Source organism: Rhineura floridana, chromosome 7 (genome assembly GCF_030035675.1).
Source record: "Rhineura floridana isolate rRhiFlo1 chromosome 7, rRhiFlo1.hap2, whole genome shotgun sequence".
Taxonomy (NCBI): domain Eukaryota; kingdom Metazoa; phylum Chordata; class Lepidosauria; order Squamata; family Rhineuridae; genus Rhineura; species Rhineura floridana.
The window spans coordinates 123,635,605-123,662,551 of NC_084486.1; the positions used below are offsets into that span (position 1 = coordinate 123,635,605).

Consider the following 26,947-nt stretch of genomic DNA (forward strand, 5'->3'; position numbering starts at 1 on the left):
ATCAAGTTTGAAATTAGATTTAGGCCATTGTTGGGATATTAAATGCCAAAATTGAGTAGAATCTTTTAATTTAGATGCCTGAATGAGACTTTGCCATGTTTGCCTCAATTCCAAGTTCTTTTTTGTTTTAATTAAGTGCTTAAAGCCTTTTCTAGCTTCTCAAAATTTTTCAAGACTGTTAGGTGATCCATGCAGCTTGTATGCTTGGTGTATTAGTTTAAGTTGTTTCTTACTTTTGAGACATTCACGGTCAAACCAGGTTTTATTTCTGTACCTATCTCTACATGAGAATGCAGGTGAGGGCCTCTTAAGAAGGTCTTGGATATTAGTTATTAGCTGATATAGGTAATGGTAGGATGAAGTGCCAGCTGGGGTTGAAAGGAATTGGTTCTTAATATTCACTATCTCTAGGGAATTTAAACCATCAGAGATTTCCTTCTGGAGTTTTGGAATCCACTTTATTCTGGCTGGGCGTATTTCCACTTCGTTGACTTCAAATGTGTGTTTGACCAAAAAAGGGAATTCATTAAAGCCATGGACCGTAAGGACCATCGGAAAATGATCACTTTCAGGTCGAGCCATTACATTACAACAGTCAACTAAAGTAAAGCAATCTTTAGAAACAAAGATCATATCTATCGCAGAGGCTCCGTTTGTCGTTACATAAGTTAACTCACCCTCTAGGTCACCTTTAGTGCGGCCGTTTAAGAGAATCAGATTTAGTTTCAGAGACAAATGCATTAGATATATTCCCGCTTGATTAATACCCTTGTCCTTAGATTGTCTCGAGGGGATGTTTGATAGGCCATCCAGCTCAGGAGGTTCTAGGGAAAATTTGGTATATAAGGCCTTATCTGAGGAACCCATTCTGGCGTTGAAATCGCCTGCTAGTATTATCATGGCTTTAGGATGGGAATCTATCAGGTTTCTCATGTAATTTTCCAAGTTCGTAAATTGTTTTTTGGTTAGTTGTTTATCTTTGCTAGGTGAGATATAAACGTTTATAATTAAGTAAGTTAGATGTGGGAATTTTAATAATATTGTTGTTGCTAAGCCTAAGAGAGGGTTCAAAGCCTCAGCTTCCATTTGTAGCCTAGTAGAAACTAAAATACCTAATCCACCTTTGGCCCTTCCTCCCTTCATACTCGGCTGGGCTTCCAAGGTAAATGGCGTGAAACCATCCAAGTACATTTCATCTAAGGACCAGGATTCTTGAATTAAAATGATTTCAAATTTATGTAAGAAGTCCTTAACTGTTGACATTTGGATTTTGTTTGGCCAACCGGCAATATTCCACGAGACCAATGTCAAATTCCAATTTGGAATAGATGTTCTAATTCAATTGTCGGAAGTGCATTGTTGTTGATTGGGAATACTGATATATCTAGGAGGAGATGTCACCACTAGGTCAATCTTTGTAGACTGATTGTTGACATGATTTGAAGTATTGAAACCAGATTTGGTTTGATTGTTTTGTACATAGTTAATATGGACATTGTCAGTATCCAAGTAGGGCTTATTGGAAATTTGATTCTTTAAAGTCAGTAGTAAGAGTTCAAGTCTTAAAACTATCTCTTTTTTTGAGTCTTCTGCCAAGGATGAAAAAGAGTCAATTAGTAGTTCTTCTAGGATGAAGTTCTCTGTGGTAGGATTTAATATGTCCCGTGTTTCTCGGATGGTTGAAGAGGTCTGATGGAGATTTTTCGGGGAGGTATCAAGTTTAGCTTTAGATTGTATCTCCTGGCAGTCATTAGATTCAGGATTATTTAGCAGAGCAGAGCAGGACCTGCTAGACTTGTTTGATAGCAGACATATAGGAGGAGCCATATTTGTGAACACTCTAAAAATTCCAAGTTTATATTCCAGAAAAAACTGTCTTTTGTTATAAAGGCTCTTCGTTATGCTCTCATCACGGAATGTTATCAGGGCTCTGGCAGATACATGGTTGTAAAAGAGATATTCGATAGAGGAGATCTGATGTATACTTATGGACCAGGAATTATGGCTTCCAAAATGTCACAAAAATGTTGCTTGCGGTCTTGTTGGTTTATCACACCCCAGGGATTTGGGTAGTTTGTTATAGCTAACATATTTCTTTTTAGGACTAGATTCCATCTGTTATAGTCAGCAATCTGTGGGACATCATGATTCTTAGCGATTTGGAACTTCGTAAGTTGTTCACGATCAATCTCAGGGAGATGGGATGTCTTTGAAGTGACATTATCTATATTATTTAGGTAAACAGATTTTATTGGACTTATTTGTGGTGTCTGCTGATTTACTATGCTTACTTCCTTAGGTATTTCATTTTTATTTTTGTTTTTTTTCTTCCTTTTCCTCTTTTGTTTTTTTTCCTTGGGTTTTGGTGGATCTAAGATTTTATAAAGTTTATTAAAGTTCAAGGTACTATGACGATGTGAATTTGCAGTCTTCTGGTTTTTAGTTTTCCTCGTTTGCTTGTTTTTGTAGGATTTTTTTGCTCTCCTGGAAGTTCCTTTTAAGGGCACTAGGTGGTGGTGTTGTACTACCCTTGTTTGTGTTGTTTTGGAAGATGTAATCAAAGTTGATTCTTCTTTATTTATTTTGGCACCTTTTTCTTGCGATAACTCAGCTTCTGCTTTGTTTGTTGTGGTCATCCTTCCTTGTAATAATTCAGTTAAAGTGATGAGTATCAAGTTTGATTCAGCTACGAAGTCCGCGATTTGGATTAGCATTTGCATAGTTGTTTGATACCAATTTTCATTTAAAGGAGAAGAGATCCTTACATCTGACTGAAGATTTCCTACGCCATGCTGATGAAAAGAGTCAGTTACATAAGATAGATTGAATAAATCTTCTCGATGTGAGGATTCAAGAGAAGGCATAGAAAGTGAGTCATTAAGGAGAGAATCATCCAACATATCTCTTAGGTCCTTTGTTTTGACCTGAGAGTCAGCTCCCGTAGCTTGAGCAAGTTCTTGAGCCAAATTCATAGAACCCTCTTTCATATCCTCAGTCAACGGCAGACAGGTAGAGTTGGAAAGAGTCCAATCATGACTGCGACCAGGAGTTTCCCGCTCATATCTTGTTGGCATGACATGGCTGGAATCTATCTTAGGACGGCAAAAGGTTGTTATTTTCGTCTGCCTTGTTTGCCTCCCAGAAGGTAAGGATGAGTCGTCAAGTGGGGGTAGACCCAATTCTCTGTAACTTTTTCTCGTTAGGACCATAATTATGCAGAGTTGCTTTAGCTTAATATATATTTTCTGTAAGTCCTCTTTATATTATCTTATTCAAGTTTTTCATTCTAAAAAGTCCTATTAGACATTGAATAGGAGAACAGAGTTAGAGAGCAAACTTACAGAAGTCAGCTTGTGGCGGCCATCTTTCACCAGGAACCACCTGCCAGGCAAAAGGCCCGTCTCGCCTCACCGGCTAGCAAAGTCGTTCAGACTGCAGGTGCTGCTGACTAACGGGGCCAGCAGCCGTAGCAGCAGAGAGGGATCGTGGCATGACCCCAATCCCGAGCTTTACCTCACAGGCACAGGGAGATCCCACTTCAGTCCTTCTCCTGCTCCCCTTGTCCTCCTCCCTCTAGATGGGGGCTGCTAATCGGCTGCAGAAAGAGAGCCATGCACTCTCACGCGCATCTCTCAAAAATGAATAGCGACGAGAATAACCCGGTAAAACCGGCACCGCTAATCAGCATCTGCCTTGGTGTGGAATGACTGATTAGTCGGCATCGATATCAGAGACAGACCAATCCTCATTCAGTCACTCACCTGCCTGGCAGCTTCACGCTCCACTTACAAAACTGCTTGCTGCTTTCAGCAGCCATGGCTGGGGCAGAAGCCAAACACCCCCACCAGCTCAGAGACGGAGGGAATGCCGCGGCGGCGGGATCCTCCAGGGTTTCCAGCAGGGGCTGGAGGCTTGAACTCGGGCAAAGCCTTGTCATGGAGTCAGTGCCACTCATGATTTTATGCCCAAGGACTGCAACGCCACCTCCCCGGCTGCCTCTTTCGCACCACCTCACGAAAACAGGCTTCCCCCACCCACACACACACACATCTTATAAAATCAGAAAGAAAATATATTTTAAAAGATCGTCAAGTGCGGGGGGCCCCCAAACCGTGGGGCCCGGGACAACTGCCCCTCTTCCCGGTGCCTAGGGGCGGTACTGAACATAACAATCATCCAAGTCTATGCTCTAACAGCAAACACAGAAGAATTAGAGATATTTTATGCAGAAGTACAGGAAGAAATTGATCATACATCAAAACAAGATGTGCGGATAATCATGGGGGACTGAAATGCAAAAGTAGGGAACAGAGAAGAACTAGGAATTGTGGGGAAATGGGGCTTAGGAGACAAAAATGAAGCAGGAGAAAGACTTATTGAATTCTGTGAAGCCAATAACTTGTTTCTTGCAGACACATTTTTTGAGCAACCAAAAAGATGACTGTACACGTGGACATCACCAAACGGTCAATATAGTAATTAAATTGATTATATAATTGGTAGCAGAAGATAAAGTTCCATACTTTCTGCAAAAGCAAGACCAGGAGTAGACTGTGGTACAGATTATGAACTGGTAATATCAAAAATCAGAGTAAAGCTAAAGAAGAACAAAGCAATCATAATGCCAAAATACAATTTAAATAACATCCCAGAAGCATATAAAGATCAAATAAGGAACAGATTTGAGGCTTTAAATTTAGTGGATAAAGAACTAGAACCAGAACCAGAACCAGAGAACTATGGATTGACGTCAGAAATATTAACAGGGAACAATGCAAAAAGACAATACCTCTAGTTAAAAAGAGAGAGACCTCAATGGATGACTGAAGAAACTCTTAAAATGGTTAAAGAAAGAAGGAAAGTAAAAGTAAAAGAAGACGGAAACTCGGTCAGAACCCTAAATGCAACAATACAGCGACTAGCGCGTAGGGATAAAGAACTATTGCAATAGTTATTGTAAAGAAATAGAAGAGGACAACAAAAAAGGTAGAACAAGAGCCCTAATTCCAGAAGATGAGAGAAATTAAAGGGAAATTTAAACCACGAGTAGGGATGTTGAATAATCAACAGGGGAACACACTGACTGACCAAGATGAAATTAAACGAATATGGATGTAATATATTGAAGAACTCTGTAAAAGAGATGCAAGGATAACAGATTCATTTACGGAGGGACTGTATGATGAAGAACCAGAAATTTTAGAATGTGAGGTGGAAGGTGCTCTTAAAATACTTGGAAGAAACAAATCACCAGGAACAAATGGCATACCAATAGAGTTGCTACAAGCTACTGAGACTGAATCTGTCCTCATTTTGACAAAAAATTGTCAACAAATTTGAAAACTAAACAATGGCCTAATGGGGAATTTTATATATCCACACATATATAATCATAGATATTAAGAAGGCATATTTTTTATAATCATAAGGGGTTAATCATTGAACTTGAGGCCTATTAGGCCCTGAGATTCAGGCTGACAAAGAACCCTGAATCTTAGCATTTAATTCAGAGCTGTAAGCAAAATCTGTTGCAATGGCAACGGTCACAGCGATCTCCCGTTTCCTTGCCAAATCCGGCCAGTGCCAAGACTCGGCTGATGCATGATTGACATATATTAATTGGTCTATTGTTCTAATTCAAGCAAGCATATAACTGGTAAGCAGTGATTAATATATTGGTTTTGATCTAAAGAGATAGGTTTCTTGTGTAGAGCAAGAACTCCACCTAGGGGAAAAATTATGAAACAAGTATTACAAGTTTTAACGAAGAGAAACAGTGAGATTCTACAATTATTTTAAAATAACCCAGAAAGTTATATTATATTTACAACTTTATAAGTGTGTTTTCATTAAGAAAAAGGTACTCTGGGGGGGGGCTGCCTCCTCTATATCCCTGAGGCTGAAAGATACTAGTTAGCCAGAGTCACCCAGTCTGTTCCTTAGTCTGTGTGGCTTCAAAATGAAGCTCAAGTGTTGAAATAATCCCCTCTCTTGAGCTATGTATTTTATAAGTAAGGAAATGGGATTTCTGAGAAAGTATAAGGACATAAGAACCCCTATGGCAAAGGAATAGAACTGGGGATGCTCATACATTCCCAAACACACTAAGTTGAGGCAAACTTAACTCAAGGAACCTGTTCAAATATCTCCAGGTGTAGCTGGGTCAGTGTGGCCGATGAGAACAATGAGAACAATGAAAGTACAGGGATGCTTGAAAGCACATTCACAATGGTACTGGCCTGAAAATTCATTAGTCAAGGTGGACAGCAGAACAATGGTCATATAATAATAATAATAATAATAATAATAATAATAATAATATAATATTAACAAGATGGACAGGATTTTGGAATCAGGAGCAGGATTGCCTAATGCTTTCTGATTGGTTTGGAACAATTGTAGAGAGGAGGAATGTGATGTTGGGTGGGCAGGAACTCATGAGATTGGTGAATCGCTGTCACATACTGTAACTGTACTCTATAAAAGTGTCTCAGTGCAGTCTCTCCTGGATGTTTCTGGGAGGCTGACCCTGCATATGCTTGTAAAGAATAAAGGCCTACCTTTTTGCTTCAAGCCTGTGTCCTCAAATATTATTTTGTAAGGATCCCCAGCAAAAGATCCCATGGAGAAAAATTATCCATCAGCCCACAGACTGGAAGCTTTCAATATACATCCCAATTCCAAAGAAAGGGGATCCCAGGGAATGCAGTAATTATCGAACTTTTGCCTTAATATCCCATGCAAGTAAAGTAATGCTCAAGATTCTACAACAAAGGCTCTTACCATATATGGAGTGAGAAATGCCAGATGTCCAAGCTGGGTTTAGAAAGGGAAGACGCACCAGAGATCATATCGCAATCATACGTTGGATAATGGAACGGAGCAAGGAATTTCAGATGAAAATCACCCTGTGCTTTATAGATTACAGCAAAGCCTTTGACTGTGTAGATCATGAAAAACTATGGAATGCTTTAAAAGAAATGGGGGTGCCACAGCATCTGATTGTCCTGATGCGCAACCTATACTCTGGACAAAAGGCTACTGTAAGGACAGAATATGGAGAAACCGATTGGTTCCAATTCGGGAAGGGTGTGAGACAGGGGTGTATTTTATCACCCTATTTGTTTAATCTATATGCAGAACATATCATACGGAAAGTGGGATTGGATCAAGATGAAGGTGGTGTGAAAACTGGAGGGAGAAATATTTAAGATATGCAGATGATACCATACTACTAGCAGAAACCAGTAATGATTTGAAACGAATACTGATGAAAGTTAAAGAGGAAAGCACAAAAGCAGGACTAGAGCCGAACGTCAAGAAGACTAAAGTAATGACAATAGAAGATTTATGTAACTTTCAAGTTGACAATGAGGACATTGAACTTGTCAAGGATTATCAATACCTTGGCACAGTCATTAGCCAAAATGGAGACAATAGTCAAGAAATCAGAAGAAGGCTAGGACTGGGGAGGGCAGCTATGAGAGAACTAGAAAAGGTCCTCAAATGCAAAGATGTATCACTGAACACTAAAGTCAGGATCATTCAGACCATGGTATTCCCGATCTCTATGTATGGATGTGAAAGTTGGACAGTGAAAACAGCAGATAAGAGAAAAATCACAAGAGACGAAGGATTCAGACTGAGGCGAGGTGATGTCTTTTCCCCTTTTTATTAAAGTTATGGTTACATCCCAAGCAGTGTGCTTCATATACCTGTCTACTCTGACTCACTACTTTCCCTAACTACCCTAACTAAGCAGTCTCTGCAGCCTTTGGGGAGAGTTGGCTCAGCACTTGTGCCTTGGAAGACACCGGCTTAAGTAGAGAAAGGTTTAGCATATAAGCGGCGGCTCTGCCTGAGTTCCATCCTTTGAAAGTCTCTCTTCTCACGCCTCCTCACGCTGGGTGAGGAGGGGCGAGTCTCAAACAGCCCATCTGACAGCGGGGCTTCACTAGGTGACAGTGCAGCCTCTGGAAGCAGGATGCTGATTGGCTGGGAAGCATTTGAAGTGTCTGGTGGGGATGCCTGCATGGGAGTAGATGGAGCGATCGGAGTCACTTCCCAACTGCTCAGGCAGTTGGACTTGCAGGAGCTGCCTCGGTGGAAGTGCCAGGCATAGAAGTTTGAGGACTGCTAGAACCCTCTCCGCTCATCTCCCTTCTGCCAGCTCTCCAAGGAGCCTCGTTCTCATCTGACTCCCCTCCCTGATCTAACTCTCCCGTCGACTGGGACATAATAATCATTTGAAATGTGATGTTGGAGGAGAGCTTTGCGCATACCATGGACTGTGAAAAAGACAAATAATTTGGTGTTAGAACCAAGTAAACCAGAACTATCACTAGAAGCTAAAATGATAAAACTGAGGTTATCATACTTTGGACACATAATGAGAAGACAAGATTCACTAGAAAAGACAATAATGCTGGGAAAAACAGAAGGGAGTAGAAAAAGAGGAAGGCCAAACAAGAGATGGATTGATTCCATAAAGGAAACCACAGACCTGAACTCACAAGATCTGAACAGGGTGATTCATGACAGATGCTCTTGGAGGTTACTGATTCATAGGGTCGCCATAAGTTGTAACTGACTTGAAGGCACATAACAACATCTCAAGATGAGGCCTAACCAGTGCTGAATAGAGGGGAACCAATACTTAACATGATTTGGAAACTATACTTCTGTTAATGCAGCCTTAAATAGCATTTGCCTTTTTTGCAGCCATATCACACTGTTGGCTCATGACCTTGTGATCAACAACAATCCAAAGATCCTTCTCGCATGTAGTATTGCTGAGCTAAGTATCCCCCTGGTTTATAACACATGCTATTGGAGGTTGCCGATTCATAGGGTCGCCATAAGTCAAAATTGACTTGAAGATACATAAGAACCACAGCAATTAATGTACTTACCTTCTATTATTATGAATTGATTTAATTGTAAATACTACAGATTCATTGAAAGGCGGATCAGGCTGTTGATGAAGCAATTGATGATGTCTTCAGAAGCTGTGATCAATGGCAAGAAAGAATGCAAATATCTGAATAACAGCTGGTGCAGCCTGTGTTTGGCTCATGTCTTTACACTCTATTCCTTCCACCCTATTGCATCAGAACTCAGAAACAGAGTGACATGCATTTAGAAGGGGGGTGGGATTTGGAGCAAGGAATGGGTTCGCAAAGGTTCTTGCCACAACCTCTCCACTCTAAATTCTAGTATTCCAAAGCTGCATTTATTCTGGGCCTGGGAACCTATTATTATTACCACCTGGGAACAATAACCACAAATCATGTGACAGTCCCTCTGAGCTTTAGTCTAGCTCACAAAGGTTCCCCTGGACCTCCCCAGTGGCCATTTTATGTGGCAGGTCATAAGTTGCATAGGCCTAGCACAAGGCAGCTGGTGACAGATGACCTAGGGGCGCTTACATTGGGTAATTGTGATATGGAGAAGACAACAAATAAGGGGAAGCAGGGCAGAAAGAGAGCAAAAATAGATATTAAATATACTATGGTAGAACATACTAAAGGGATTGCATAATAAAGGAAATAGAGCAATTAGAATTACAGCATAAAGGAATAGGTGCAAAGTATTTGGTAACAACTGGAGCAAAATCAAAGAAGTGTGGAATTACTAGGCATTAATAAAACAACTATGAGAGCCAGTGTGGTGTCGTGGTTAAGGTGTTGGACTATGACCTGGGAGACCAGGGTTCGAATCCCCACATAGCCATGAAGCTCACTGGGTGACCTTGGGCCAGTTACTGCCTCTCAGCCTCGTGAAAACCCTATTCATAGGGTCGCCATAAGTCGGAATCGACTTGAAGGCAATACATACATACATATACATAAGAAAACAACTAAAACATTGATTTCCAACAGCAATATTATCTAATGCAGAAGCTCTAGATTATTATTCATAGCTTTAAAAACACTATGGATAAAAGTAAATTATTGCAATAAAAGTGGGAAATGGTACTAAAATACATGATAAAAAAGCAATGTCAGCAATAAATAATTTGCAGATTATTTAAATAAATATTTACTGGAACCAGATGAAAAAAAATTGAGCAACATTTAAGCAAAATCTGGCTGAAGCCTACTTTAGAAGACCATATCAATTATTTAAATCAACTGGCCACATTAGACAAAATAAACATGATTATTAACAAAATTAAAATAGAATACATCTCCAGGGCTTTATTGATGAGTTTTATAAAAAATATAAGAACATCTTAGCACTTCAGTTGCAGCTCTTATTTAACAACATTCTTGAAGGAAATCCTATACTTGACACGTAGTTGCAGTCTGAAGTAGTAGTAATCCTCAAAGCAAATAAAAGAAAGACCTTGAAAAAACCAGCTCCTTATAGGCTATTGTCTTATTAACCAAGATTCTAAAATATTTTATCTTTCTTGATAATAGGATAAATATTTATTCCCAGATCAGTCTGTGCCTATACCAAAGAGTCAAATATTTGGCCCTATTAGAGGATCTTAAATACCATCTCATATAGTAAACTTTGCTTAGGATCTTTTGCACTGTTAACTTTAGATGCCTTCAAGGCCATTGACGGCATTATATCCAAATAAAACATACACTTATGCCCCAAATTTGAATGTCATTAATTTAATATACCATACCTCCTATTCCACATTTAATAATTATGATTTAGGAAAAAGATACCTAGCTACAGCTATAAGAAAAGACCCAGGGTTAAAAGTGTTCTAAATTGACAAAGAGTTAATTGGTTTCTTTGTCTATGATTGGGTCTTTATGCTTTCCAATCCCTTCTTAGCTGCTCTTGAAATTAAAAAAGGAACTAGTACAGTATTGGGTGGTGGCAGAACTTTGGAGTTGTTATAAACCAGAACGTTTATGTTTCAATTTGGCTCTCTAATTACAAAAAATCAATTCAAGAAAATTCTTGGAGTTCATTATGTTTTAAGCAATTTTCATGCATAGGTATTTTAATATACAGTAATCTGAACAAATTATCTCAAGTACATTTCAGATCAAAAATTCAAAAAATAAAGAGGGAAACAAAGGGGTAGTCAAAATGGAACCTTTTTCTTTTGGGGTATACAGCAGTGATCAAGATGACTAGCCTGCCTAAATTATTTTTTTCGTTTAATGTCCTTCCAGTGTGGATTACTCAAAATATGTTAGGTAACTGGCAAACTTGTTTAGAATATAAAATCTACAGGAGGATGGAGAATACCTAATATAAAAATGGAACAAATCAATTTCATTACTGGAACAAATCAATTTCATTTCCACTGGTTCAAGGGAGTTGTGTGCATGCAACAGAGCTTCCTCTTCCTCTCCTGTTCCCTTCAACCCTGCCCCCCACACCTTGCAAATAATCTCTGGAGAGTTAATCTTTGAAGAATTAGGGGATGGGGCAAAGGATAGGAAATGGAAGTCAAGTAAAACCCCGCTAGCACAGCTTTGGTGAGCTCCTGCTGGGAGGAAGTGCGGGATATATATAAATAAATAAATCCTGGGTATGGACCTCAATGGAGGATCGATAAACAGAACACTTTAACCCTATTTCTCTGGAAAACAGACAATCCATTTTCAAGATTTCAACATTAAAAGCTTGGAAAACACAAATGAGGGCTCCCCCAGCTATTCCACTTGTCACTTGTCCATCTTACTATATTAAAGATAGAGGTATGCAATACACAGGTTGGAAATAAAAAGGGTTATCTCACATTAAAGGATTTTTATTTCAGATGCATGCCATTAACAGAGCAGGAAATGTTGGAAAGTATGCAAGAGGTACAAATCTGTCATTTTATTAGTAGCAAGGGAATTGTTGAATAAGCTAACAGATCACTTGTGGTATTTGTACAACTGATAATAGAAGATACACTAACTTCTAAAAGTCAAATCTCTAAATTATATAATCTATCAATTGAACAAGATTCAGCGACTTAAACAGCCTTTTAAAATTGTGGGAGAGAGGGATGATTTTTGGCAGCAGGTTTTGAAGCTTCATGAGGCAGCCATCTTTTTGCTGTATGACCACATCCCTCAACTGAGACAATTTGTATTCAAAGCTAACTGTGATCCACATTAAGCATAAGGGGGAAGTGGAATTCTGAACGGCACCATTTCAGACTGCAGGTGATGAGGGTATTAAAACTATAAAAAGGAACATAGTTCCATGGTACAGCATCTGTTTTGCATGTAGAAGGTCCGAGGTTCAATCCCTGACATCTCCAGGTAGGGCAGGGAAAGGATTCTGTCTGAAATTCTGGACAGCAGCTGCCAGTCAGTCAGTACTGAGCTAGGAGGACCAATGGTCTGCCTTGCTATAAGACAGGTTGCTATGTTCTTTGCATATAAGAAAGTAACATTAGCAACCTGTCTCATGTTTGGATTTTTCCCATGGGAAAACATTTTTAAAATTGACAGAGTATGTTAGCTGCTGTCTCTGCTTGAAGGCTGTCAAAATGAACAATAATGCTTCTAGAGGCAATAAACCATAAATAAAGTAGACATTAAAAACACAGTTAAAAACTATAATTTTAAAATATGATTTCCCACCTGCAATTTGAAGTGGTGCAATCCAGAATTCTACCATCTGATTCCATGCAAATTGTAGATCAAATCTGAGTAAGCCAGGAACATAGATCAGGAAAGAAATGTGAGTAAGTATTATAGTTATCTGTTGGTGTTTCTCATCACATCATACAAACATGCCAACTGTTGCTAATGGGTAGGCTGGAAATTTAAGTAGTCACCCATCTTCTAGTTGAAAGATCAAGTTACATATTTTAATTTTCAACCTGCAGGGATGGCTAATTGAGCCGCATATTTTATTGGCCAGGAAAAATGCATTTCATGTTACTATTGTTACCAGTCAAGAGAACGTTGCCAATTGAGTTGCATGCTTGATGAACTCTGGAGCACTCTGTGCTAATTGAACTGCATAACTCCGGTGCTGAGCTCCTGAATGCTGCTTTGAACTCACTGAGGAATGAGGAGTGCTTGGTTGTGTCATTTGAGATACACACTTCACTATTTGAGGACTTGACCAGTTAAGCTGCATTCTTCACAAAGGAGAAGGTTGCATACTTTTCTTCATGTATTTTAAAAGCTTCAGAAGTTGCACTGAGGACCACCTACACCTGCCTTGAACAAATACCTGCAAGTATGTCTAAGGTAAGCAATATAGTTTAATTCAACTCTAAGGGAAGGTTACTTTTATTTATTTATTTATTTATTTATTTAATTTCATTTATAAACCGCCCTTAGCCAATGGCTGTATAACTAATGCTTGATAATTTCTGATTCAGAAAGTCCAGATGTCAAATAGAGTCTTCAAACATTATTGAAAACTATTTGGGAAGAGGCTGTTGCTCAGTGAAGAGCACGTGTTTTGCATGCCAAAGGTCCCAGGCTCAATCCGTGGCAGCTCCAGTTAAAAGGAGCAGGTAGCAAGCTATGGGACAGATCTCTGTCCAATACTCTAGAAAGTATCTGCCTGCCGGACAACACTGGGCTACATGAGTATGGGCAAACAGACTGATATATAGGTTGGATTTATGGCAGTTCCTTACATTCTTATTACAAAAAAAGGGATATGGGATTGGAACAGGGGCAAAGGGCAGTCTGTCATCTTGCATATTATGGATCTTGGCCTACCCTATGAGAATCAGAAGTCGAAGAGATCATTACACTCTCTTTAACAGAGCTGAGACTGATTCACAAAATTAAGAATTTGATAATATTTTGGAATTTAATTTTGACTATTTTTTTAGTTGGATTTTTTCAATTTTTACTTTGGAAGTTTGCCCTGGAGAAATATCACATAACAACATAGATCCTGGGGTTCAATGACTGTAACAATAATGTTAAGGATGAAATAATTTTATACTATGTCAAGTCTCCTAAATCCAACAATATCCATAATTTCTAATAATTAAAAAGTTCAAATTAGGACAATAAATGTTAAATATGGCAACCAAGTTTTAAGCAAGAAGATTAAAATTTTTCCACAAAACACATTTTAGTTGTAATCATGAGTCCAGGCAGTAGGGATCTGAAGCAGGTTTCTTTATGATGCTGTCATCAGCAAATCGGAACCAGATCAAGACTGGATATGCATGAATTATTATTTCAAAACAGCATTGTGACTCAACTGGGAGGAGGAGGTCTTTTAGGGAGTTCTTACATCTCTCCTCACTCCAGCTTTCTTCCCCCACCCTTTGATCATTTGGAAACCAGATTAGTATGAGAACTACTTACTCCAGGTTTACTATTATTTGGTAAACTGAAACACATCATGAGCTACCACCACTTGCTGACTCTTATTTATCGCAAAATACCAGGACTAAGACACCAGCCAATTTAGACATGCTGGATCAGAGATCTATGCTGCACTGTTCCAGCTCTCCAGCCTCTATAAAAAATATTCAAAGGCTATAATATTTTGCCAGTAGCTTAATCAGGCAATAAGGTGGGTTTATTTAAAATTACAGCAGGATACTTTTACTTAAAATTACAGCAGGGTAGCGGAGCCAACAGCTGCCATTTTTCATCAAGAAGAGTTTGTGCTCTGGAACAAAAACTTAAAGGCTTGATTTTCCACATACCACAATCTACCTGTCTGAAGAAACAAGCTCTTCTGGAAGTGGTAAATGACTAGCTACTGGAAATGGCAGACGATATTTGGATTCTGGACCCATGCAGAGCTGATGAGATCGAGACCAATGAACATGTGCTTTTTCGTTGTTCCTTTTATCATGACTTAAGACAGCAAATACTTGTGCCCATTTTAAAGTCATTACCTGTTAGATCAGAAAGATTTTATCCAGACTATTTGCTAGGGGATTTTTCTCCCCAGGTCACTTTTGCAGTAGCTAAATATATATCTGCTGCAATTCATTGGAGAAAGTTATGTGTCAAGTGACAGTTACTTTTTAAATATTTTAAAAATACAATTTCTGTACATATATGCAATTGTTCCTGCCGTTGTTGTTTTTAGGTATAACTGGTCTTTGACTGTAATAATAAAGATTTTGATTTTTTGATTTGGATTCTGGCCCTATTGGTTATTACAGTCTTCCTCTGCTATCTTTACCCTGTCTCTCTCATTACTCTGCTTACTCAATAAAACCCCCTAAGTTAGTTCAGTATTATCTCCCGAGAAAGAGGACATTATTTTAAAATGATACACAACCACTAGTAAGCACTTGAACAGAAAAAAGTCACTAAACTTCTACAATATATTGTAGTGAATCAATTTTTTTCTCATAAGGTTAAAAATTTTAAACCAATAATCTCTATTATATAAGTCAACAGATGGTCCTTTGCGTTCACAATATAACTTGGTAGTGCTGTCCCCAAGGTTTAAATTCATCAAGTGCCCAAGCATACACATTGCATAAAAATTGAGAAGCAGAAAATTGAGCATTGGCCTTTCAGCCCAGCTCAGTAGTAAAAACGATTGAATTTTGCTGTCAAGTACATTAGGGAGAAAGATAGCAAAATGGAGATAAATCAGATTAACACTCTAAAAGATAAATGGTATTCCAACCAAGTTTAATCTTACTTTTGAAATGTGCAAACTCATCATAAGCCTTTATTGTAGATCAAAAACATGGTGCAGTGCCTTAGAACTCACTACAGAACACTTATAATCATCCTCTAATTGTGTTAAGGACTTCCCCATCTCCCCCCAGCAATTTTCATTGAGACAATTAGTTTGCTGCATCTGAGAAATGACATTCCAAAATCCAGCTCAACCAGTAGCCACAAATACATTTCCTTTCCCCATTTCCTCCACCTCTTATATCTTTTTCCATTTATCATTTTTTCCATATCCATTTTTTCCATATCGAGATTACCCCACTGATAACTACTTAAGAAAAGTCTGTCAATGGCTAATCATGATGGCTATATGCTGTATTCATCCTCCAGGTTGTTCACTTTCAGGGCTGGCCCAAGACATTTTCTGCTGTGGCAGAGCAATAAATGCCCCACTTCTGCCACTCAATGTGCATAGTACCCACGGCCAGGCAAATAGTCAAGTAGCTACTTTACAGAAGACTGTCTGGTTCAAGTCTGGTTTAAAATAACCGTAAGAAGGCAAAGTGCCTTGAAGATACCTATAAGTAGCACCTGGATAGCCACACAGGTCACCTGGTCACAATATTTCTTGCTGTAAGATGTATTTTATTTCTACCAGAATTATAGCAATTATTTCTAAATCTGTATCGATACATATGAATTCATATATGCTATTTTATTCAAATTGGCATCCTCTTTTATCCTTTTTTGGTGATGCATTTAGCACGCGAGAGAGGAAATCCCACAAGCACCACCCCTCTCCTTAGCAGTCAAACTACAATAATAAATTAAGTTACTAATAATTTGCCACCCGTTCGTGACATCCAAAACCATCCTGCTACATGCCAGCTAATAGGAAGCAGCAACTGAAGAGAGCTATTGCCTTCCAAGTTCTGCTTATGGGCGTCTTGGAGGCATCTGGTCAGCCACTGTAGGAAACAGCATTGGACAATATGGACTGTTGGTTTTATTTATTTTTATTTGTTTGTTTGTTTATTAGATTTTTAGCCCTCCCTTCCTCCCAGTAGGAGCCCAGCAGAGTTCTACTTATGTTCACTTAATGAGAAATGAATTCTGATGAATTAAAAAATGGCCTTAAAAATAGAAGTGCTTTGAGAAGATTTTTTTTAAAAAAGAAGTGTATGTCTGATGTTAAGAAGAAAATATTTAGTGGCTAGATACGTTGGCTCAAGGTCTAGATCTTCCATTAATTATCTACTGTTGTGTCCTGTGTGGAGTGTTAGGCTTGGTTGGAGTTTGAACTGGGAACTTCATAGTGTGAAGTTGGAGTGGCCTGGTCAGCCACCTGGGATAGGGTACACTCAGGTCTCAAAAACAGCATCAGGCATAGTGCTATTTAACACCAGGATTAGTGCTATGTAGTACCAGCCCCCAAGATAGGCAGGCAGAATTGTCCAAGTCTGGTGTAGATGCTAGGTGCTTGGTCCCTAGTCTTGCCTAGCCAACAAACAAGAGCAATAACATCTGCCTGCTGTACTACAACAGTTCTGAGGCTCTTGTCTGGAGATGACAACCATTAAGTTTAGATTTGGATACAGCTATTTATGGCCCACACTGACACACAAACTTAAAACTACAGAATAGCTAAGATGGTGGTAATTATAACCTGTTATGTGTTTGTTTGCTTGTATAAAGTGGATATATCAGTTCCATATTTCAATCACATAAGCAGATAGCATTTTAAATGGTTAAAAACAAGTTTTAAAATACATTAAAACATGATTGTAATACAATGTTCTTTTTAAATGACACAGAAAGTAATTGCCCCTTGTTATGTAAGTGAACACTACTTTGCCAACTCAATTGACTGGATCTTTTACCCTTTTCACTGAATCTCATTTTAATTTGAATCATTTTAATTTGAATCATTTAATTTAAATTGAAGCAAAATGACATAGCAAAGGTCACTTCCACAACATACATTTAAAGCATATGGCTTTCCCCAAAGAATCCTGGCAACTGTAGCTTACCCCACAGAGAGCTACTAACTACAGTTCCCAGGATTCTTGGGGGGAAGCCATGTGCTTTAAATATATGGTGTGGATTAGAGATGGAGTTCACTTGTTGGTGCCAGTTCAATCTCATTACACTGAACTGGCAAGCAGTTCCGTTCCGTGTTTGTTTTCTGCTATCTTCTGCTTTTACAGGTTTGATTTTTTTCCTGGCAAAAATAGTGTTATTGTTAATGTTTTTTCTGCTAATGTTTTCCTTCTTAATATGTGCAGCGTATATTGAAACAACAACAACAACCCTCAAAGCTCGATTAACACGTGATATAGAGAGAGTTAGGAACAAAGGGAATGGGAGGGAGACAGAACTGATCATTTTCTCTGTGGCTGCCTCTTGCCCTCCTGTTTCCTCCTTCTGTCCCTCCCTGCTTGGGTCCTGTTTTACTTGAATTGAGGGGAGGGTGACAGAGAGAGAAAGAGATGGGTGTGGGGGTATCATAGGAGGGAGTGAAACAAGCAGAAGGAGAGAGCTGACACTGATAACAATAGCATTATCAATATTGTTATATTCAACATTTAAAAAAAAAAATCCAGTGTCAGGAAAAGCCACAGAAGCTCGCAGCACACAAGATCAGCCTTCAAAGATAACAAATGTGAGGACTATAGGGCAGTCTGGTGCCAAATTCAAATTTAGCAAAATTCTCCCCCAGAAAAATGCAAATTAGGTAGTTTCACCTTTACATGCAAACTGAATCAAATTTCTCCCCCATGATGATGGCCTCTTGAAAGGGGAACCAGAGAAACTTGAAGAGATGAGCTATGTGTCAGATGGATCTCACCTGGGAAAAGAATCCCCAATGAAGAGTAAAGATTTCCTTCTAGAGGAGGGTATAATATTGCTCTTGGTAGGCTAGAAGCTTCATTGAGGTCACTCTGTCTGTGACATCAGCCTGCACTGCTTTAGTTTGATCCACTTCACCAGACACAAGGCCACCTTAGATTACCCCAACATTACCTGAGCTCAGCCTTCAGCTTCTTCCCCATTTCAAGGGCCAGTTTTATTTATTTGGTGCATTTATTGCCCAACCTTCACCAGAAGGTCCCAAACTAGCCTACATGATAATATAACAATACAGTTACAACAAATAAGTAGTCAAAACCAGCTAAAATCTCATAAGGAACTTTGTTTTTTTAGTGCGGCAGCATCTGCACTCTGGAACTCCCTGTCTATGGAATTGTATTGTTTTTATTGCCTGCTAGAAACTTTTTTGTTCAGGCAAGCCTATCCAGATACATAAGGCTGACATGCATTTTAATAGGTGGTTTTCATTTTTTATATTATGTATATTTTTAATTACCAATTTTATGTATACTTAGAACTTTTTTTAGGTCATTTTGTTTTTCTTCTGACATTTATTGACCGTTATAATTCATCTATTTATTTATTTTTGTTAGTCACTTTTCTTCACAAAAGTGAACCCAAAATGACTTACAATCAATAAACTAGCTGGATAAATTCCTATAAGACTTGTACTAGGGGCTGCTGTCCTTGGTTGCTTCACTTGCCAACCCTACCTACATCCCACCCTACATCATCCCCAAGGCCTCCCCTACTCCCTCTGCCAGGTGCCCCTTAGCCATCTCTCTAGCCCCTCTGCATTGCTGCCCCCTACCACTCCCCCACTGCCTCTGCCAGGTGCCCCTAGTTGTCCCCCACCCCCTCACCAACCCCACCCCACACAGGTTGCCAGAACTCCCCCCTGCATGCACACTGGTTGCTGCACCTCTCCCCTGCCCCCTCCGTGGGTCTCCAAATCTCCCCTTGCCTCCTCCATGGGTCTCCAAACTTTCCCCTGCCCACTCCGTGGGTCTCCAGAACCTTCCCCCCACTCCTCACTTACCATAAACTCCTCACTTACCATATGGCCTTGCTGCTGCTGATACTTACTCATCCGCCTGCCATCTAGGCCTGGGCCATTTGGCCCCACCTGCCGCCCCTCATCATTGTTGCTGCCGCCTCCTCCTCCTCATCACAGCCAAAGTTTGCCTCTCCTTGACCTCCTCGCCTGTGTCATGCTACCTGTGAACACTTCAGTGCAGGCACACGCCTGCAGAGAAGTGCTCATGAGTAACATGACACTTACAAAAATATAATATAGTAAGATATTTTATATTCTTTGTAAGCCATTGAGAGGTTTTGACAATTCAGCAATATACAATTTTTATAAATAAATACAATCACTTCATCATAGCCAGTATAAAATCAGCATGGTGAAGTAATCAACCAAACATTCCTGAAAGCTTGGGTAAAAAGGTGTATCTTAGTATGCCTTTGAAATATATGCAGACTTGCTAACAGGTACACAACTAAAGGTATGGAATTCTGAAGTTTGGAAGCCACCACAAAGAAGGCCCTGTTTCTCAAATAAGTCCGTGGTCAGTGATGTGTCCAATTGCTCAGTAACTTCACTCTGCCAAGGAGCCACCAGGACTGAATAGCAATACAGGAAAAAGGCTATTCCAGCCCACGTGTTTTGCAGTGTTCATGCTTCTGGTCAGGCCTTCTTTATGGCTAATCAGCAGCATCTTTTAAAGATTTTCCTGTCTTCCCAATGGATGGAACTTAGAATTGGCAAAGATGTTGTTTCTAGGTTCAAAACTTGGGGGACTATTATTAGTAATTTGTGAGAAGACTTATTTTAAAAATTACAGTTATCCATTTTATATTTGTATACCTCTGAATGAAGAAATGGCAACTTAGGTTCCTATGTACCTACTAATATTCTCTGTGGAAAACTGGAATCTGAAACCATAAAATTAAAAATCCAAACTTTCTGTTCTGATTTTCCAGCCTACCTGGGCCTGTCAGCTTTTCTTATACTGGATGTCCATCTTGGTCACCACTATGACTGTGCTGAACAAGCGAGAACAACCTTGCCTTGTCTACTACCTCAGTTGCATGTCTTTCTACAGGGAGAGAGATCTGACTTATCTGTCAGTGATCATAAGTGAAAAGGTGACTTTCCAAATAATTTTTGCACTGCTTTCTTTTTAAGATATGAAACTTGCCATGCATACCCTTTGGCATAACTGGTTTATTCTGAATAAATGCCTGTATAGCCAAAGTGAGCGTTGTTCATTACTACACACAGATGTTAACAGCTTTAGGGATTTTCTATATTAAAATTAGATGCCTGAATGGTACTTTTTTTGCCAGGTAAGGAGTTGTATTGGGTTGATGCAGGATGCCTCGCACCCAGAATAGAAGGGATATTGCATTCTGCTAAAAACGTTACTTGTTTTATTCTCCTTCAAAAATAACAATAATAGAATTTAATTTTGTTGTATGAGGATGGATATGGAAATAACAGCACACACGTACATATATTCATTTGCATAGAAGACTGCATACACATTGTCACACGTTTGTGCTCACATGCACACTTTCTTTCAAAATCTTTCTCACATGTGCAAGCGCTGTGTAGCTAGTCCCTAAGTGTACAAACATACAGAGTTTATTTTACACAGCCCAACCTACACACATTTGTACAGGGGCCTACACATGTATCCTTGAATGTATTAGGTTTCTAGGCACGATCTAGGCCTTCCAGTTTTGAAGGGCATGGATTGCATCTTTCTGTAAGGTGCTGTTACCCACCCTGAAACATTACAGTGAAGCGTGGGTAAGAAATCAAATAATAATAATATGTGCATGAACCCCTGAGTAACAGGGCCTTAAATGCATGAAGGCTGTGAGTGAGCCCTGCGGGCACAGTCATAATCCCTTTTCATGCATTAATCTGTAGGCTTGCTGATTATCCACATAGAGCTATAGTCTCTCACACACATGCTTACAAGTTCACACATGCATGTACACTGAATGGAAAGTGCATGACAGACAGCATACTACTAGTTGATTTTTTTCCTTTCCCCATGCCTCTCTGCAGTTTAAAATCCATTTAGTATATACATTTACTAGCTGCACAAGAAAACTAGAAGCCATTTCTAGTAGTGGCATGTATCCAAACATCTAGTGAAAGAATGGTTTGTATGTTACTGCATACATTTTCATTTATGGATTCATTTATGTCAGTTTCATTAACAGCTACAGCTCCTTGTGTAATTGTGTAAGTAGCATGTAGTGGGCACACGTGTTTGCCAGACAAGACAACACAGATGAAGCTTGAAAAGATAATCAGAAAATTTAACAGTGCCAAGCAAATCTGCTTCACTGCCAAAGACAACCGTAAGCAATTGACTGGGCAGTAATTACATGAGAAGAAAACAGGTCCTGCCAGCTTTTGATGATACATTTCAAAAATCCCATGCTAATCTTTCAGACCATAAACTTACAGAATTCCTAGTATCCTGGGCACTATGCTTTAATGGAAACTATCATGCTACCATATGTCTGCCTGGTAATCAGCTTCTGTTCTGATTAGGGATGTAATTTGCAGTTTGGTGCTGGTTTGGTTATCATTTCAACAAACTAGCAGCTGGTGATGGCCCGTTATCACTTTATTATCTTCTGCTTTTACCAGTCTGCTCTTTTCCATTGTTGTCAAACAATGTTATTGTTTTTTTCTAACAATGACCTGCAATTATTTGTTTTTAGTCAAAAGTAAATGAGCCATGTAATAGGCATCTTGTCTTGGGGTTATTGTCTATCTGAGGAGAGGAGATGAAAGTCCCCCCCTCCCCGGAATTAAATGAGACATTTAATGTGAAGTTGAATTTTTGTTCAGCTCAGCTATGTGATGTAATTTTGAAAGTGAAAAACGAAACCCAATTTATCTTCAAGCCTTGAGCTACTGTCTTCTGAGTTCTTGACCTTACAGTTAGCCTGTCTGAATATAACCCACTTATTTTGTTTCCTTCCCCTCCTCACACCTTGGCCAGTTTTTCAGTGTGCTGGTGGTGAAATACTCTTTGTCTGCGTGAAGCAAGAGATGAGTAAAGAATTGTGAGTTTGACTAAAGTCACAAAGATTAAAAAAAATACAAGGTTAAGAATCAAACAACAAATGTTAATGGCTAACATCATAACATCAATGACACAGAAGCTAAAGGGGATACACCCTTCAGCAGTTCAGGCTGAAGATGTCGTCAATAATGCTGTTACATTCTTTGCGGTATTAGGAAAAGCCACAGAAGCTCACAGCATACAAGACTGCTCTGCAACAATAGAAAATGTGAGAACTGCAAAGTAATCCAATGTACAGTTCACCTTTATTGAATATCTCATCCATCCCTAGTTCTGATTTATCAGATTCTATATTTATATATGCATAGTGCTCCCCACTACTTGTTCACACAAGGGGGGATATTCCTGTTACTCATGTTCTTGTAAATATATTTCAGAACATTTACAAAAACAATATGTGAAAAAATAACACCCCACTGAAAAGTGTTTTCATTTTTGGAAATTACTTGAAATAACCAGAAACATCCACTTTGCATGTGTGTTTAAATGAGCAATGGTATCATGACCCTGGGGTTAGATTCCTCTTCTTCAGAAGATGAGGTTGAGGACTCTTGAGTCAGATGGTGAATTGCACAGAGGGCCAGCCCCAGAAACACTTCTTTAAGATGAATGTATGGAACCAGTATCGCCCCACCCACTGGCCTGAGGATGTCGCATGGCCATCCTCTGACTCAGAGCACAGGACTTCATCGTTGAAGACCTAGTACAATCAAAGTTTTCCCCACTATCTGAGCAAAAGACAGCTGAAGCAGGCTGAGCCCCATTAACTAAAAAAGCACCTTTCAATGAAGATGGAGTATGCAACTGGGACAGACTTGCTACTTCTGTATTAGGCTCAGTGTAAGGTTGATTGTTGCTGAAGCAACATCAGAACTTTGCTCTCCTATAGTCGTCATCCTGAGCCCTACACAAGGTAGTTCTGCCCTACCCTGATTCATGTTGCTAGAGGGGTTTAGGTATATCTCTGCTACTGTCTCCCTCCAACAGTAACTAGTATAAGGCCCCAAAATGCCCCGGCCTCTGGGAAGGTCAGTGATTGCATCAGAACAGTTGGGGAGCTGATGCATAAACAAAATGTATACTGTGATAATGCAAATAGATGTCCAAACACGCATGGATCACCAAAAAAGAGGACAGTGGTTTGCATAAAATTCACATATGTTAATTTCTATGTATAGATTCAAATGTAGAAATAATTACCCATCTCACCACAGGGGGAAGACAATAACTAGGTGATCTGTATACTTGCTCAGTCTGCTGTCCAGGTGATAACTGTTGATGGGCAATGTCAGGGCCTCTGCTCTCTGTTTTTGTTTTTTTTACCTTTAAACCAGATCCCTCTTCTGTTGTTAAACACAGTGGAGGGTGAGTAGGGGGGAACAGAAGCAAACTGTGGGAACTATCGCAGTAAAGAACATAATTTAAGCAACTTTCTACTCTGGGTTTACTGGGAACAATAGCAGTTTGATTCCAAAGTTATACAAAAATGTCACAACAGGCATTCTCAACTCTTAGCAACCCAGTAAAATCTCAGTAAATGCTAATTTGTTTTTTTAAAAGCGGATCTAGCACTAGTAAGAGTTTGGCTGGATAGTTTTGGAAACTGAAATAAAATATCTCGGTTAGTTCATGGGGCAGCAGAACAGCCAACATTTGGAGAGAGCTGAATAATTTATTCATGTAAACAACTGGGGTTCAATTTGTATTTTCTGTTTGGGATACTGTTTCGCTGCTGCTTCTAGAAGTGGAAGTGGTTCAATTTTTAATCACTGCTAGACTTTGTAGTAGGTAGGAAAGCATAGTTGAGGATTATATTGATGGGAGCGGCTGTTTGCTACAAACCTGATTTGCACTCTGATCCTAAGTGTAGTAAGCATAAGTACATTTCCCCAATCCATGTTACAGTCCACATGTGATTCTCACTCATGTTACATTTGTACCCAGCTCACTGGTTCTACAAACTGCAAATTAAGTGGGCTAAGCAGTAAATTTCCATTCATGAAAGCTTCCTCTCAAAAATGTCTTCTGAAACTTTGTAGCTGCTTAGAAAAATGCTGCTCAGAAAATCCATTTCTGTCTAGCAAACCATTTAACCTATTTTAGTGCATTTGCTATTCCCAAACATGCATCCCCCTTGCCCCATGAAGCACTGCTGAATTCGGCCAGTGATGCTATAATAATTGTAGTGGGGTGACTCACCACATCAGATCATATACATCAGATCATATATATAATATATGGTTTCAAAAATCAGGGACTGGGGAAATAGACATTGGGCATTATGAATGAAATAAGCAGATGGTGTCATCTTGCTCAGCTAATAAGACTATGGCTAAAATCCTATACACTTACCTGGGAGTAGGTCTTATTGAACTAATGGGATTTACTTCTGAACAGATACACAGGATTGCGCTGCAGAACAGCTCGAGCAGTTCTAATCTATCAAAGCCAGCAACAGAGAGAGTACAGTTCCACATGCTTCATTGAGCAATTGCCAAAAGCAGAGCAAATCCCCACTCTTGAAAATCTGGCATATGTTGTATGTGTTTGTTGTATACACTTCTACCTCATAAGAGACCTTTAGTTTTGACAAGACAGTTCTGGAGCCACTGCATCTTAAACTTGTTGCTATATGGTATGGAAGCTTTTTTAAAATAGAAATAAAAATTGGGAGCTACTCCAACATTGTTTGGAGTTTTATCATAGTGAAGCTAAATTAGTGAGATAACTGCAGATGAGGCAATTAGTGGTGTACAGTAAGTGTAATTTATCACACAATGTTATTTATCACACTAATGCCACCGAGGTATCAAGACTCCCAGATACAGTATACTGTACTGTATTGCCAAAGCAGATGTCCAGCAGAGGGCAGTGGTGTGTAAGTGCAAAGCTATTAATTGGATTGTGCCTCTCTTCTTTCATAAAGTATATTTATTACTGTTGCAACAGATTTCTTTAATAAGAACTAAAGGCAGATGTATTTAACACGTTAATGCTCATTTTAAATATGTGTGTATGTAATGCCTGCACCATGCTTATAAATAAATGGATGCTCAATCAAAGCCATTCTTAAAAGAACCTACTAATGAATATTTTGGTTTGTGATATGAACTTTTATAAAATGCATCAGGAACTTTAAAAACTCAGTGCAACAGTAAAACAGAAAAAGCTGTGCTAACCTCAGATAACATAGTTTTTTCTCCCATATATATATCCATTTTTAATTTGAAAAGCTTGCATATTTCATTTCCAGGTAAAATGGCCCCAAGCAAAGGAGAACCAGGTCCTGCAACTTTAACGGTTGCAAAGAAGAGTTAATTTTGGGGAAGGCAGCTTGCCATGTTGGAGGATGAGGAGCTGTACCTACCTGCCAGACTCTCTCTTTTACATAATTTAAAGATACAGAAGCCCCATTGTCCTTTGCTTCTGGGCACTCTTCTTAAAGAAGATCCAGTGTGACTTAGGAAGCACAAATATATTAAAGAATTCCAATTAAACCTCCATAAAAAATAAAACACACATTTATTAAAGTCAGATAAATCAACAACTGCAGACCAGTAAAACAAATAGAACTACAGAAATGTAACAAATAAATCATATTTATTTATTTACCGGCGGTCTGCTCCCCTCAGCACGCTCACTAGGCTAGGGAAAAGATCATCGCACTCACTAACCTCGGTTAGGCGGCTGCCTTCAGGACATCCGCGGCTGCCTTCAGAACATCCGCGGTCTTTGCCCTCCTTGGAGATTTGCCTGAGAAAAGGCGGCCAACTGTCAGCAGAGGGAGCTGCAGGCCAGCCTGCGTCTTCTCCGGCTTCTCTCCCTAGCTGAGGGCTGGGCGGAGGAAAGAAGCGGCCGGCCTGCATACCGTCGGTTGGTCGCCGCCGCGCTCTCTTAGTAACGGATTCGGATTCTGGGATGCCCTTCCTGTGACAAGCGCGCTCTCCGTCTCGCTAGGACGAGGGAGAGAAAAGAATAAGGGCTGGGTGTCTGTTTTACATGGGGGTGCGCCGCTCCGGCTTCATCATAACTTGCGGGTGGCGTGAAAGAGAACAGAGAATACCCCTTTCTTCACAAAGATTGTAGGTAGCCGCGTTTGCTCCCATCAGGCGGAAACAAGCACGGCCAGAGCAGGGTGGTACTTTCATTAGAACCAATGAAAACGTGTCTTAAAGTCGTGGACCAACCTGTCTGTTCCTCTTCAGAAACTATTCATCGGGCTAGACTTTTTTTGATGTGTGTATTTCAATCCTTACTTGTCAATGTTATATAGGTTGTACGCTCATTGAATGTAACGTGTGAACACCCGTCGAGGAACCGGGTTAAAGGTTTAGCGTTTTCTTGTGTTGTCATAAGGGCTGTGTCCTAGATGGAGGTGAAAGGTTAAAAGACTCCCTCCCTCTTTAGTTTAAC

At 39.5% G+C, this 26,947-nt stretch overlaps 2 protein-coding genes across 17 annotated transcripts in view; one reads left to right on the forward strand and one right to left on the reverse strand.

Annotated features, from left to right (window-relative positions):
• The window catches only part of VEPH1 (ventricular zone expressed PH domain containing 1), a 232,580-nt gene extending 205,915 nt beyond the window's left edge, over positions 1 to 26,665 (reverse strand). For 6 of the 11 annotated variants that reach the window (XR_009764114.1, XM_061637145.1, XM_061637143.1 and 3 more), the window contains exons 1-3: positions 26,209 to 26,665; positions 12,555 to 12,619; positions 8,913 to 9,008 (exon numbers count right to left, since the gene is read on the reverse strand). The gene's annotated coding sequence lies outside the window, so the exon portion shown is untranslated. Of the gene's footprint in view, positions 1 to 8,912; positions 9,009 to 12,554; positions 12,620 to 26,146 lie in introns of all 11 variants that reach the window. The other 5 variants (XM_061637135.1, XM_061637146.1, XM_061637134.1 and 2 more) reach the window with 5 other exon arrangements.
• The window catches only part of LOC133389460 (lysosomal amino acid transporter 1 homolog), a 29,873-nt gene continuing 29,194 nt past the window's right edge, over positions 26,269 to 26,947 (forward strand). Inside the window, exon 1 of one of the 6 annotated variants that reach the window (XM_061637151.1) lies at positions 26,269 to 26,616. In XM_061637151.1, the coding sequence (XP_061493135.1) occupies positions 26,534 to 26,616 (83 nt within the window). In that variant the 5' untranslated portion in view covers positions 26,269 to 26,533. Of the gene's footprint in view, positions 26,771 to 26,947 lie in introns of all 6 variants that reach the window. The other 5 variants (XM_061637150.1, XM_061637149.1, XM_061637152.1 and 2 more) reach the window with 5 other exon arrangements.